Source organism: Phacochoerus africanus, chromosome 8, assembly GCF_016906955.1.
Source record: "Phacochoerus africanus isolate WHEZ1 chromosome 8, ROS_Pafr_v1, whole genome shotgun sequence".
Lineage (NCBI taxonomy): Eukaryota > Metazoa > Chordata > Mammalia > Artiodactyla > Suidae > Phacochoerus > Phacochoerus africanus.
The window spans coordinates 47,085,538-47,098,668 of NC_062551.1; the positions used below are offsets into that span (position 1 = coordinate 47,085,538).

The 13,131-nt window shown below is 54.1% G+C and overlaps 1 protein-coding gene across 7 annotated transcripts in view; it reads left to right on the plus strand.

Moving 5' to 3' along the window:
* Positions 1-13,131, plus strand: part of SIPA1L3 (signal induced proliferation associated 1 like 3) — a 231,914-nt gene that overhangs the window by 142,631 nt on the left and 76,152 nt on the right. For all 7 annotated transcript variants that reach the window (XM_047793285.1, XM_047793287.1, XM_047793288.1 and 4 more), the window contains 3 exons: positions 1,311-1,414; positions 3,850-4,007; positions 11,175-11,751. In XM_047793285.1, the coding sequence (XP_047649241.1) occupies positions 1,311-1,414; positions 3,850-4,007; positions 11,175-11,751 (839 nt within the window). The remainder of the gene's footprint in view (positions 1-1,310; positions 1,415-3,849; positions 4,008-11,174; positions 11,752-13,131) is intronic.

Below are 13,131 nucleotides of genomic sequence, written 5' to 3' on the forward strand. Positions count from 1 at the left end.
ACCGCCGTTCCTGTGCATACACATGCATACACACGTCTCAGTTGTGTGACGTATGGCATTAATGTTTCGTGATGAGTCCCGGGGGGATGGACAGGTGACGCTGTGAGCTGGTGGCACGGCTCCCTGGGGAGGGGGGCGCTCCCGTTGGGTCACTTGTTCAGGCTGCGTCGTCTGTGGCCCTGGCTTGGTTGCTTACTTGCTCTGGCGAAGCCTCAGTGTCGTCCTCACCTGGAAAACAGAAACCCAGGCGAGGGGACAAGCTTGGGAGATGGATGGCGTGGTGGGAGGTGCCTGTGGCACCGTGACCTCCTCTGTTGAAGGAGGCAGTAGGAGGAATAAGCGCATGTTGTGCCGGCAGCCGGCCTTGTGCTCTTGTTTGGGAGAGGCTCGGCCTCGGCATCCTGGTCTGAGCGCTTACCCTGGAGCACGGCGTTGGGCCTGACGTTCCGGCCCAGTTCTCTCCAGCCTCACGGAGCCCTGAGGGTGGAGGCTGCGTGCGGTGTGCTGGCGGAGCCGCAGGCCTCTCGCTACACACCCGGGAGCCCAGAGCAGGTGCCAGCGTTCCTCCCGAAGGGGCCGTGTGCTCAGAGGCAGGCACAGGAGACTCCTCAGCCCCTCCTCCGACAGATGCCTGCTCCCCGCCTGACGGCCCTCATCCTGCCCCCTTCGATGGGTCGCCGTGAGGGTCCGAGGCCCAGCACCGTGCCTTACAGAGAATGAGCGTTCAAATGGATGACAGCGGCTGCCGAGTGGCTTCCACAGGAAGCAGGTTTTCTCCAAGGACCCGGAGAGCACAGTGCTCCCGGCCAGTCTCCCCAGATGTTAGGGGGCGGGGAGAGTTTGGAAACGCATTAGAGGCAGCATTGAGTGCTGTTAAGAACACGCTCAGGTCTGACAGCCTGAGGGCCGTCCCGCCTCCGCCCCGTGCTGCCACACTTGACCTTGGGCCAGTCACTCCCTTCCTGTGCCTCAGTGTCCCCCATGGAGCCCATGATCGGGTGTGTTTCTGCCTGGTCATGGCTCCCCTCCCTCGAGAGATGCATTAGCCTGTCTTCAGGCTCAGTAGGTGTTAACTAACAAGTTTTCCAAAGTGGTCGTACCAGTTTACACACCTACCCAGCCACAGACAGCGTTCCAGTCTGGTGGGTGTTTACAGTAAGGTTTCCTTTGTATCTAAATGTACTTATTTCATTTTAAAGGGAGGAGTTAAGTGAAAGCATCAAGTTAAAAACGAAGGCAGATGGCGTGTGGGATATGGCAGAAGCCCAGAGGTTTTGGAGGCGTGGTGCTAACTGGCGTTTCTGTTTCAGCCGACTCCACGGGAACCCACTCCCTCTACACGACGTACCAGGACTACGAGATCATGTTCCACGTTTCCACCCTGCTCCCTTATACCCCCAACAACAGGCAGCAGGTCAGTGGGGCCCCCGTGACTTCCAGTTGCTGCACAGCTGAGCCCCAGGCCCTTTCCCTTCCCCCAGCTCTTAGCTGCCTGCTGGCCCAGCACTGGCTCTCCTGATACCATTCTGTGCAGCAGATGGAGACCTTTGGCCCTAGAGCCCCTCTGCCCTGCAGTTGCATTGCCTGGGGTTGGAGCCTAGGTCAGGTGTCGTTTGAGGTCAGTTTTTTTCTTGCTGGCGCTTGGCTACCTTACTACCCTAGCTCCCCTCAAGGGTCCTCTTGAGACACTGGGTTCCAGTGGGGGGTGGGGGTCAGTGAATCAGTCAACCTTGTTTCAGCTGCAAGTGCCAGAAGCGCAAATCAAACTGGCAGAAGCAAAAAGTGGGATTTAGTGGGTTATGTAATTCCCAAGTACTAGGAGAGGGCTGGCTTTAGGTATGGCTGGATCCAGGGGCTCTACCAATGTTGGAAACTCTATCCCTTTCTCACCTCTGCTTTTCTTCATAGTGGCCTTATTCACAGGCCTTCCCAAGTAGTGGCAAAGATGCCCTCTAGCAGCCCTCCCTGTACATCCCACCAGTGTCGCTACTGCAGGAGGAAGAGAGCTGTGCCTTCCAGGTGTCCCACAAACATGTCAGGGCTGACTCTCTTTGGACCACTCACTTGCCAGGCTCAGGGCAGGGATAAAATGGGCTGATTGGCCAGGCCTGCAGCACATGCCCACCCCTAGAGGGGGTGAGTGGGGTCAGCTCAGCCTGGACCATTGACAGAGATCAGGAAGATGCTTTCCCCAAGGGGATGGACTCGGCTACTGGGAGGAGGAGGAGGAGGAGGTGCCGGTTGGGCACACAGCTGACACCAGGCGCCCATTCTCCTGGACACGCCACACATACTTGGTCTGGGAACAGTTTCATATGAACGGAAGCCCCATGCTGTTTCGATGGTTTAGGAAATGTTTATTTTTTCTGTTGGTACAGGTAACATTATAGATTTTATTGGCCCCAAATGGTCAAATATCAGTGATTTCAGAAGGTTCACCCAATAGTGTGCTGTAAGAGCGGTGATCTCATTGGGCCTCAGTCGGAGTTCTCTCTTGGCCGCATACTAGCTGTGTAATCTCACCTCTTGGTGATATGGGCAGAATGATAGGCTCAGGTCTCAGAGTCACGGGCTTGAATCTGGAGCTGCAGGCAAGGCCTGGCACCGGAGGTGCACAGGAGGCGAGCAGACCCTCCTCCTGGCCCATTCGGGAGGCACAAGGGAAAAGCTTGGTTTGTGCAGTCAAGCAGAAGTGGATTGGAATCCTGGCTCTGTCCCTCCACAGCCACGTGACTTAGGGCAGGATGTTTAACCCCCAATGAGCCTAACTTCTCATCAGTCGAAGGGGGCTGGTTGTAAAAATAAAACGAGATGTACAATGCCTGGTACGGGGCCGGCCGCAGCGAACGGGTACTTCATCCAGCAGTTTAATCCGGTGTAAAACGCACATGAGGAGCGAACAGTACAGCAGTGTGAGTTGGGCTGTTAAGTGTGACTGGCCGCCTCACATGGAGTTACCCGTGACTCCCAGCTGCAGATCTCACGTCACCAGCGGGGATTCCTAATAGTTAGGTGAAGACTAAACTTGTATAAATAAGAACAGTGTCGTTTCAGCAAATCAGTAAAATGCTGATACCTCATTGCCTGCAAAGATGGCAGCGTCTTTCTCAGAGACTGTGACAAGCAGGCACGAAGGGACAGGGCTCCTGTAGGCCGATCCTAAGCCCAGGCACAAGGCTCTCAACTCGGGTGGAGGCGTGGTCAGAGAAGGGCTCCGCCCACAGGCTCCGGTCTGACTCTGCCTTCACCCCTGAGCATGGCCTTGAGCAAGTCAAAAGCTGCCAGCCCAGGCTCTCCTCCAGCAGATGTTCATTGAACACCTGCTGTTTCCTGGCCCTGCCCTCGGCACTGAGGATACAGCCCAGAGCAGCGAACAAAACAGGCACAACCCCTGTTCTCATGGAGCCGAGACATTAGTGGGAAGAGACAGACAAGAAAAAAAAGGAAGAGGGGAAGCCGCCGTGTGCTCAGTGTGGATAAGTGTTAGGTCCCCAGGCAGAACGGCAGAGAGGGGATGTTGAGGGGGTGACATCATGGATAAGACAGTCAGCGATGGCCTCGAGGGAGGGTGACATTTCAGCCAAGCCCTGAAGGAGGGAGGGAGGGAGGGAGCAAGCCATGTGGGGATCCGGGGGAAGAATGTTCCAGGCAGAGGGAACAGTCTTTGCAGGGGCCTTGAGGGGGAAGCATCTCTAGTGTGTTCAAGGAGCAGCAGGAGGCCAGCGTGGCTGGAGCAGGGGGAGCAAGGGGGTGGGGGCGGGGAGGAGACATCAGTGTGGTGACAACGGAGCAGATCACAACCCTTGACCTGTGACGTTTTCCTCTCCCGGGCTGCCTCCCGTTGACCAGCTGCTGAGGAAGAGGCACATAGGAAACGACATCGTGACCATCATCTTCCAGGAGCCTGGGGCGCTGCCTTTCACCCCCAAGAACATCCGCTCGCATTTTCAGCATGTCTTCATCATCGTCCGAGCCCACAACCCTTGCACCGATAACGTCTGCTACAGGTGCGCACCTGCGGCCGCGGCCCTCCCCCCACCCACACCCAGAAAATCACAGACCCCTCTTACCTGTGTTCTGCGGCGGAGCGGGATGGGGTTGGAGCCGGGGCCCAGGTGGGCGCGCTCCTGCCGTTCTCGTTTGTGCTTCGGTAGGGGAGCTCTGTCCACACGTCCCTACGCCTTCTGAGGGAGTGATTCTCCACCAGCAGGGGGCATGTTACCCCACTTTTGATAAGGAAGGCAGGAGGGACGTGTACTTATCTGGAATCTTGTGGTTGTAAGTGACAGAAAACACACTCAGCAGGGCAGGTATATGTGTTGGCTCTTATCAATGACGAGTCCAGGCCTAGCTGGACGTGCCCCACTCCTCTGGGCGTTGCTTTCTTTGCTGGAAGCTTGGAGCTTAACATCTTTCCAGCTGCGAAGCCCGAAAAAAGAGAGTTTTCCTTTCCCAGGAAAAGAAGCCCAAGAATTGAGGCTCATTGACCTGTTTGAGGTCCCCACCCATCCTAGAGTAAGACCACCAGCCGTGCCAGGGCTGAGAGGCACAGGAGTGGTGGCCTGAAGAAAATCGGACCATGGGAGGATGGAGGCAGGGCAGGCAGGGCCCCTTCAGGAGGCAGAGCCGAGGGCTCTTAGTTTGCAGATTAGTAAGTGACGCGAGCCTCAGACCCGTTGGGTGTCTTTCCCAAGCACCAACCACCCCCCCAGGGGCGTGGCTGGCCCCCAGGGAACAGATGGGCAGTTCTCTGGGTGTGGGGTGAGGATAGTGCTGTGGTCCTTGAAAACCAGCTCACCACTAACCCAGGCCCAGGCCAGGGTCAGCCCTTGTCACTGGAGCAGCACCTCAGACTCTGAGAAATGGGCTTGAGGGTATTATTTTCCATTAAAAAAAAAAAAAGGAAAGAAAACAGTTTGAAATACAAGAGATACAAAAAGAAAAGTCAGTTAAATCAGTTAAAGAGGGAGTTCCCGTCGTGGCGCAGTGGTTAACGAATCCGACTAGGAACCATGAGGTTGTGGGTTCGGTCCCTGTCCTTGCTCAGTGGGTCAACGATCCGGCGTTGCCGTGAGCTGTGGTGTAGGTTGCAGACGCGGCTCGGATCCCGCGTTGCTGTGGCTCTGGTGTAGGCCGGTGGCTACAGCTCCAATTCAGCCCCTAGCCTGGGAACCTCCATATGCCGCGGGATCGGCCCAAGAAATAGCAACAACAACAAAAGACAAAAAAAAAATCAGTTGAAGAAAGATCAGAGTTCCCTTGTGGTTCATTGGGTTAAGGAGGATCCAGTGATGTCACCGCAGCAGTTCTGGTTGCTGCTGTGGCATGGATCACTAGCCTGCGAACTTCCATATGCCACAGGCGCAGACAAAAAAAGGGGAAAAAAAAAAAGACAGATCGAAATTATCAAAATCCTTCTCTTACCTCTGCCCCCGGCCACCCAGTTGCCCTCACCAAGGCACTACTCTGCTTAGCAGTTTCTTGTATACCCTCCTGTCTCAGGCGCACACAGGCAAACGCTTGCAAGTACTCATTTTCCGCCTTTAATACACATGACAGTCTATCCTGCACACTGTTCTGCATCCTGTATTTTTTCACTCATCAGCTTTTGAGAACTTTGCCTACCAGTCCATCCATAAGGTGCTTTTTCCTTCTTTATGACGGCTTGTTATTCCTTCCTGTGGCTGCATGAGAATCTCCCTATCCCTTCTGGATGGGCCCCGACTTGTTTCCTGTCACCTGCTATTTTAGTCCACCCTGCAGTGCGTAACCGGGTTTGTATGCTCCTTGAACCGTGTCCAGGTGTCCAGCTGGGAAAGGGAGAGTCTCAGCCTGGAGTTACTGGGGCAGAGGGTACGTACGTGGGTCCGCTGGCTAGTCTCGGTAGAATTGCCAGGACCCACCAGTTTCTTCTCTCAGCCAGGCGCGTGAGAGAAGACAGGGGAATTGCCGTCTGTGGTACGCGCTCTTGGCCACCAGGCTGGATGTGTTGCCCCCTGGCCGCTGGGGAACAGGACTGTGTGGCAGGCCCTCCATGCAGCCCAGGCCCAGGCCACTTGTTCCCCGTTGCCCCTCCAGGCTCCTTGTGGGCCTGAGGCTACTTAGGTGAAGTCCAGTGTTCCTCAGCCCCTGAAAGGGGGCCCTGATGGGCAAAGATGGAATTGTTCTGGAAGGCACCCTTGCGCAGAAGGAGGCAGCCCAGCGGCAGGGGCTGCGCTGGGCGTGCCCTTCTCCTAACCTTGAGCGCCTGCCTCCTCCAGGGGTCCTCAAAAGGAGCCCGCGGCCAGCCTCTCCCTCTTCCAGGCTCGCCTTCGCATGGTTTCCAGAATGATGTCTTTTTTCTGACACACAGAGCTTTCTTGGTTTTTTTGCCATTTAATTTAAAATATTTTTATTATGCAGCATTTTAAACATTCTGAAAAGTACAGAGACTAATATAACAGACACCCATGTGCCCACCACCAGCTCTAACAGATGTTAACATTTTGCCATATTGGCTTCAGCTCCTCCCTCTTTGTTTTGGAAGAAAGAAAATGTTAGCGCAACACCCGAAGCCGCCCTCCCACAGCCCCTCTTCTCCCTTCCGTCCTTCCTGCATGCAGCTGCTCCCTGGACAGACCTCCCCTGTCCCCTCCGTGTCCCCAAACATGTTTTTGTCACAGCACTTGTCACACTGTAGGAACAAACTGTTGATGTGACTCTTGCCTCCCTCGAGGGTCACCCCATGTCACACTCACCCTCATACATCTGTCCTGACACGGCGCTTGCCACATAGAGGGTCCCAGAGCTGCCTTTGCTAACCAGGCAGATGCCTGGGCAGACGCTGTAGGCCCTGAGAAAGGAGTTGTTGAATAAATGACTGTGAGTGCTGCAAGAATCCGTATGGAGCTACAGTGACCAAGTGATCTGGTGGCTCATCATCTCCGGCCTGTGTGATGAGGTGCCATCCTTTCTCATGTCAAGTGTACACTTTCTTTTTGGCCAAACCCACAGCCTACAGAAGTTCCCAGGCCAGGAATCAAACCTATAACACAGCAGTAACAATGCTGGATCCTTAATCTGCTGAGCCACAAGGGAACTCCCAAGTGTACCCTTTCTGAACAGCACACCACATCCCCGCAGCCTGTGGGCTGTGAAAACCCCTCCCCTCCTGCCAGGGGAGGGAGGGATCAGCTCTTCAGAGTGTCCAGAAACTCTGTCAGCAGCTTGCCAGTTCCATGATTCTTAAAATCATGCATCGTGACCATGGGAAAAATCAAAATCTGCCCTGGAAGCAGCCAAGTCCTGGATGGAGGAGTCGCCATTCACATCTGTCCAAGTGTAGTGTGAACGCAGCTGGGGGGGAGATAACTCACGGTTGGGGGTCGCTTGCCCCTCCCCCTCTTGGAGGCAAGGCCGCGCCCACGGGGTTTCCCACAGAAGAAAACCTGCCTGGTTTGGGTGGCCTTCGCAGAACCTCTCCAACGGGAAGTGCCTTTTCTGTCAAACCTACACATTGGTGGAAATCTATTTCTTCTTGGTCTGTCCAAGCTGAAATCATGGCTGTAACCAATACTGAACTGCTGAGCCGGCACTGGGGCATCAGCTGAGCCCAGGTGGCACCTGCCCACACACATGCCTGGGATGTGGAGGTTTCACTGGACAGTGAACCACAGGGTGAGCAGGGGGTCTGGCCTGACCCACCTGGGCCTGCCCATGCTCTGGTCGCTTCCATCCCGGTCTTCATGGGGCAGTCCCAGTGATCTTTGCAGATGGTCGGTCTGACACCTGCATTCATCACGGACCTGCAGGAAGCAGGCGCCCAGCTCAGGGTTTTACCTGAGGGATTAATTAACAGACTCCTGACAGGTGCGGGGAGGTTAAGGGAACCAGTGCAAGAAACCAGTATAGGATAAGCGAGGCATCCAGGCACCAGCAGCAGCAGCCAGCCATTACCCCACCCCCGGAGATAAGGTCAGAAGGGGATAGGAAAAGTTTCTGGAAACTGGGGAGACCTTGGGCTCTGGTAGAGGGGCCACCCAGCAGGGGCTGTGGCTGTTGAGCCACAGGACCAAGCACTATAGCCACTGCCACTGTCCCAGCCCTGCAGGGAGGCAGTGAAGAGAAGTGGATGGTCCACCCTCTTGCCTCTCCCCTTCCTGTCGCCAGGGGAGCCCAGTGAAAGAGACAGCCCGTAAAAACCCACCTTGCAGGAGTTCCCTGGTGGCCTAGGGGTTAAGGATCTGGCGTTGTCACTGCAGTGGCTCAGGTTCTAACCCTGGCCCAGGACCTTCTGTGTGCCGTGTGCACAGCCAAAAAAAAAGAAAAGAAACCCACCTTTCAGAGCCCTGAACAGGGCAGAAAGCGACAGAGACTGGATCCAAGGGCACAGACGGTGAGTTGCTGGCCCAGAAGGTTCCGTGGTTGCTTACCTTCATGATCAGGATGAAACCACTGACCCACCTGGGCTCAGCTCTCGCTGCGCAGGCGCTTTCCTGTTGGACCCTGTACCTGCCACGCCCGCTGCCTGCGGCCCCTCCCCTCAGCTCTTCCTCTGGCTCCTGCTCAGCCTCAGATCCCAGCTTAATTTCTCTTCCTCACAGAGACCCTCCCAGGACACTGAATCCCCGAGGCCCAAGAGGAAAGGCATCCAGCAAGTGCTGGTCACACAAATGCAGGAATGTCACACTGTCCCCTTGTCAAGTTGGGTGGGGGGTTGGGAGTCAACAGCTGAACAAGACTTACACTGTGGTTGGGTTTTATGAACTATGTTTTTTGTCTTTTTGCCTTTTCTAGGGCCACACCTGCAGTGTATGGAGGTTCCCAGGCTAGGGGTCAAATCAGAGCTGCAGCTGTCAGCCTGTGCCACAGCCACAGCAGTGCCAGATCGGAGCCATGTCTGTGACCTACACCACAGCTTACGGCAATGCCGGATCCTTAACCCACTGAGCGGGGTCTCATGGATGCTAGTCAGGTTCCTTACTGCTGAACCACAAGAGGAACTCCTCATGAAATATGTCTTAATCAAGAATCTCATTATTTTAAAAATTATCCCACTGTGGGAAGCTCACAAGCTGAGATTTTTATAGAGGCCGAATGCAATATTCTTCAAGAAAAACCTCCTTTACAGCACCTCATACCATTCTTCAATCGCCCTTATGTAAACAGCACAACTCACAGTGTCTCCGAAGCCCTTTTAAGTGTCTTTCAGCTAACATCATCTTCCCTGAACCCCTGGCAGGTGCCATGCATGGCCTTGCTGCCTGATTTTAGAAGTCATCTGCCACTGAACCACTGAGTCTCAATTCAGGCATGAGAACCTCACATCCAGGAGTCCCCACATCTCTCAGCTTGACTTAGCAAATCTCCTGCCTCCCAGATCAGGGCTGCTTCTGCTTGGGAGCCTGGGTCAGTGGGGAGCCTACTTCCCTCCCCTCTGTTTCTCCACCTTGCACTCACCCCCCCCCCCACCCCCAGCCCGCTCCCCAGGCCCCCACACTGTTTCTGACCGTCCAGGTTGGTGCAGGGAGGTAGCGCAGCGTCACTGGGGCTGTGGTCACAGCAGGCCACGTGCTCTCTGGGTTCTTCCAGGGGCTCCCTGCCCACTCTCTGGATCTGCCAGACAGCAGCAGACCCCGGTCGCCTCCCAAATACAAGGGTCACCCAGGCGGCCCCTCTCCAGGGAGGGGATGGAGATAATGCGGCTCACCACCCACTTTCTCAAGATTTTCCTCCCAGTAATATCTTCCCTCTGTCTAATTTGCATATGGGGAGGAGGTTCAGGAGTTTGGGGGAACAGGTTTTAGATCATTTCCTTTTTATCTTCTCAGTTGCTCTCTGATGTCTATGATAACAGCATCTCAGTCAAAACTGAAGTAGGAAGGCCCCATCCTAACTTCCCCGTTTTTTTATTTATTTTTTAATTTTTTTATTTTTTTGTCTCTTTGCCATTTCTTGGGCCGCTCCCGCAGCACATGGAGGTTCCCAGGCTAGAGGTCCAATTGGAGCTGCAGCCGCCGGCCCACACCAGAGCCACAGCAACGCTGGATCCGAGCCACATCTGTGACCCACACCCCAGCTCACAGCAACGCCGGATCCTTAACCCACTGAGCAAGGGCAGGGATCGAACCCCCAACCTCATGGTTCCTAGTCGGATTCGTTAACCACTGATCCATGATGGGAACTCCACCTAACTTCCCCTTAAGATGAATTTTCAGAATAACCTCAATAGAGAGGGTTTACAAAGTGTATTCGTGTTACACAGGTGTCTGAAAGAAAGAAATCACGTGGTGTTCCCTCTCAGTCAGGGCTCCCTACGGTAATGTCGTGTAACAAACCACTTCAAAACTCAGTGGCTCACAACATTGTCATTTCTTCTCGGCTCACACATCTGCAGGGCAGCTGAGGTCTGGCTGGCCTTGGCTACAGGTCTGCCCCGATTGTCTTCCTTCTCCTGGACCATTAGGTTCCAGGGTACCTTCATCTTGTAGCCAAGGCAGGTGAAGAGGAGGCAAGCCTGGTTGCACACACACTCTGTGCTGTTGGCCAGATCGAGTCCCATGACCAGGGTCAGGCTCCATGGGATGAAGATGTACCTGCCCACAAGGGTGGAGAGGAAGGGGTGAATTTCTGCCAAACTAACTTCCCACAAGGGTGGAGAAGAAGGGGTGAATTTCTGCCAAACTAACTTACCACAAGTCTGTATCGATGTAGAACCAGAATAACTGAAGTTGGAGTTCCTGTCATGGCTCAGCAGAAACGAATCTGACTGGTATCCATGAGGATGCAGGTTCAATCCCTGGCCTTGCTCAGTGGGTTAAGGATCCTGTATTGCTGTGAGCTGTGGTGTAGGTTGCAGGCTCGGCTTGGATCCTGTGTTGCTGTGGATCTGGTGTAGGCCGGCAGCTGCAGCTCTGATTCAACCCCTGGCCTGGGAACTTCCATATGCCGTGGGTGCAGCCCTGAAAAGATGAAAAAAAAAGAATACCTGCAGTTGAACCATACTCGGAAAATTATGCTTTGAATCAGTGACTATTCTAGGAAGTGAAAACGCATGCGTGTGCCCTAAGACTTTCTCAAGGTTCCAGTCTAGTTCCATTCTTAGGAAGGAAACTGCTCTTTCTGATCTGTTTTCTTTCTAAAGGGACTCTCAGGTGCCTTTCTCTCTACCATCTAAATAATTTCTCCCTCCTCAGTATGGCTGTGACCCGATCCAAAGACGCGCCTCCTTTTGGCCCCCCCATCCCCAGTGGAACCAAATTCCGCAAATCTGACGTCTTCAGAGACTTCTTGCTGGCCAAGGTGATTAACGCCGAGAATGCCGCGCACAAGTCCGACAAGTTCCACACCATGGCCACCAGGACCCGCCAGGAATACCTCAAGGACCTGGCTGAAAACTGTGTCTCCAACACACCCATCGACTCCACCGGCAAGTTCAACCTCATCGCCCTGACCTCCAAGAAGAAGGAGAAGACAAAAGCCCGGGCAGGTGCCGAGCAGTACAGTGCCGGGGCCATCGCCTGGAGGGTGGCGGCTCAGGACTATGCCCAGGGGGTGGAAATTGACTGCATTTTGGGAATTTCCAACGAGTTCGTGGTGCTCCTGGACTTGCGCACCAAGGAGGTGGTGTTCAACTGCTACTGCGGGGATGTCATCGGCTGGACCCCGGACGCCGCGACGCTCAAAATCTTCTATGGGCGAGGGGACCATATCTTCCTGCAGGCCGCCGAGGGCTCCGTGGAGGACATACGGGAAATTGTCCAGAGGCTGAAGGTGAGGGGGCGAGCTCAGCAAGGGCACAGGCGTTCCGTGGTCTGGCCGGGGCCCTGGGCACCACTGAAATGCCTCCCCACGCCCAGCCGTTAGGCCAGGACGCACCTCGGCCCCAAGAGCGTCGTCATGGTCACTTTCACTCCAGAGGTCTGGTGGGCCCCACTGCCTGGGTTCCTTCTGGGAAAGGCTTGGGTCAGGGATTGGGAGGACAGAAGGCGTGTTCACTCACACTAGATGTTGATAGAAAATATAAGTTTAGGAGTTTCCCTCGTGGCTCCGTGGTTAACAAACCCGACTAGTATTTGTAAGGATGCGGGTTCGATCCCTGGCCTCGCTCAGTGGGCTAAGGATTCCACTTGCCGTGAGCTGTGGCGAAGGTTGCAGACACGGCTCAGATCCTGCGTAGCTGTGGCTGTGGCCCGCAGCTGCAGCTCTGATTTGACCCCTAGCCTGGGAACTTCCATATGTGGCCCCAATACAGCAACAACAAAAAAAATAGAAGTTTTTAAGCTTATGTAAAAAATAGAAGTTTTTAAGCTTATGTAAAAAATGTAGGAATACTTTCTAGAAGAATTAAAATAGAATGAAAATCTTCCAGACAATTAAAGTATGGCACAGAAGCAGGGTATTAGGGCAGGGGGGTAATAAAGTCTAATAAACAAACAGAAAATTAAATGCCAGGAATAAGTCTAAATCAGTAATCACAATAAATATGGGCGGTTTAACATCTCCTGTTAAAAAGCCAAGCCTCAGAGTCTGGATGAAAATCTTACCCGAGGGAGTTCCCGTTGTGGTGCAGTGAAAACGAATCCGACTAGTATCCATGAGGATGCAGGTTTGATCCCTGGCCTCACTCAGTGGGTTAAGGATCCAGCATTGCCCTGAGCTGTGGTGTAGGTCACAGATGCGGTTTGGGTCTGGCGTTGCTATGGCTGTGGCACAGGTCAGCAGCTGCAGCTCCCAGTCGACCCCAGCCTGGGAACTTCCTATGCCGAGGGTGCGGCTCTAAAAGGCAAAAAAGAAAAAAATCTTACTGTAAGCTCTTGGTGGACAGCTCAGGCTCACGCTGTTGGCCAAGCCAAGGGTGGCAGGTTGATTTCAAGTCAGATGGCAACTTGGTAATGGCTGTTTGAATCACTGAGCTAAGAAGTACACAGGCCACATCTGAGCTCCGTACGAAGGAATGCTGTGGTCGGTGATTGGCTCTCAGCGGGTTTAGCAGAACTGCCTGTCATGCATGCCGTAGAGAAGGAGGTATAACGCAGGAGTTAACAGCACAGGTTTTGGAGTCAGAATCTCTGGCTGTAAGTCCTCGAACTGCCACTTACGAGCTGTGGAACCTCACCATGTTACTTAACTGTTGGGTGACTCAGTTTCTTT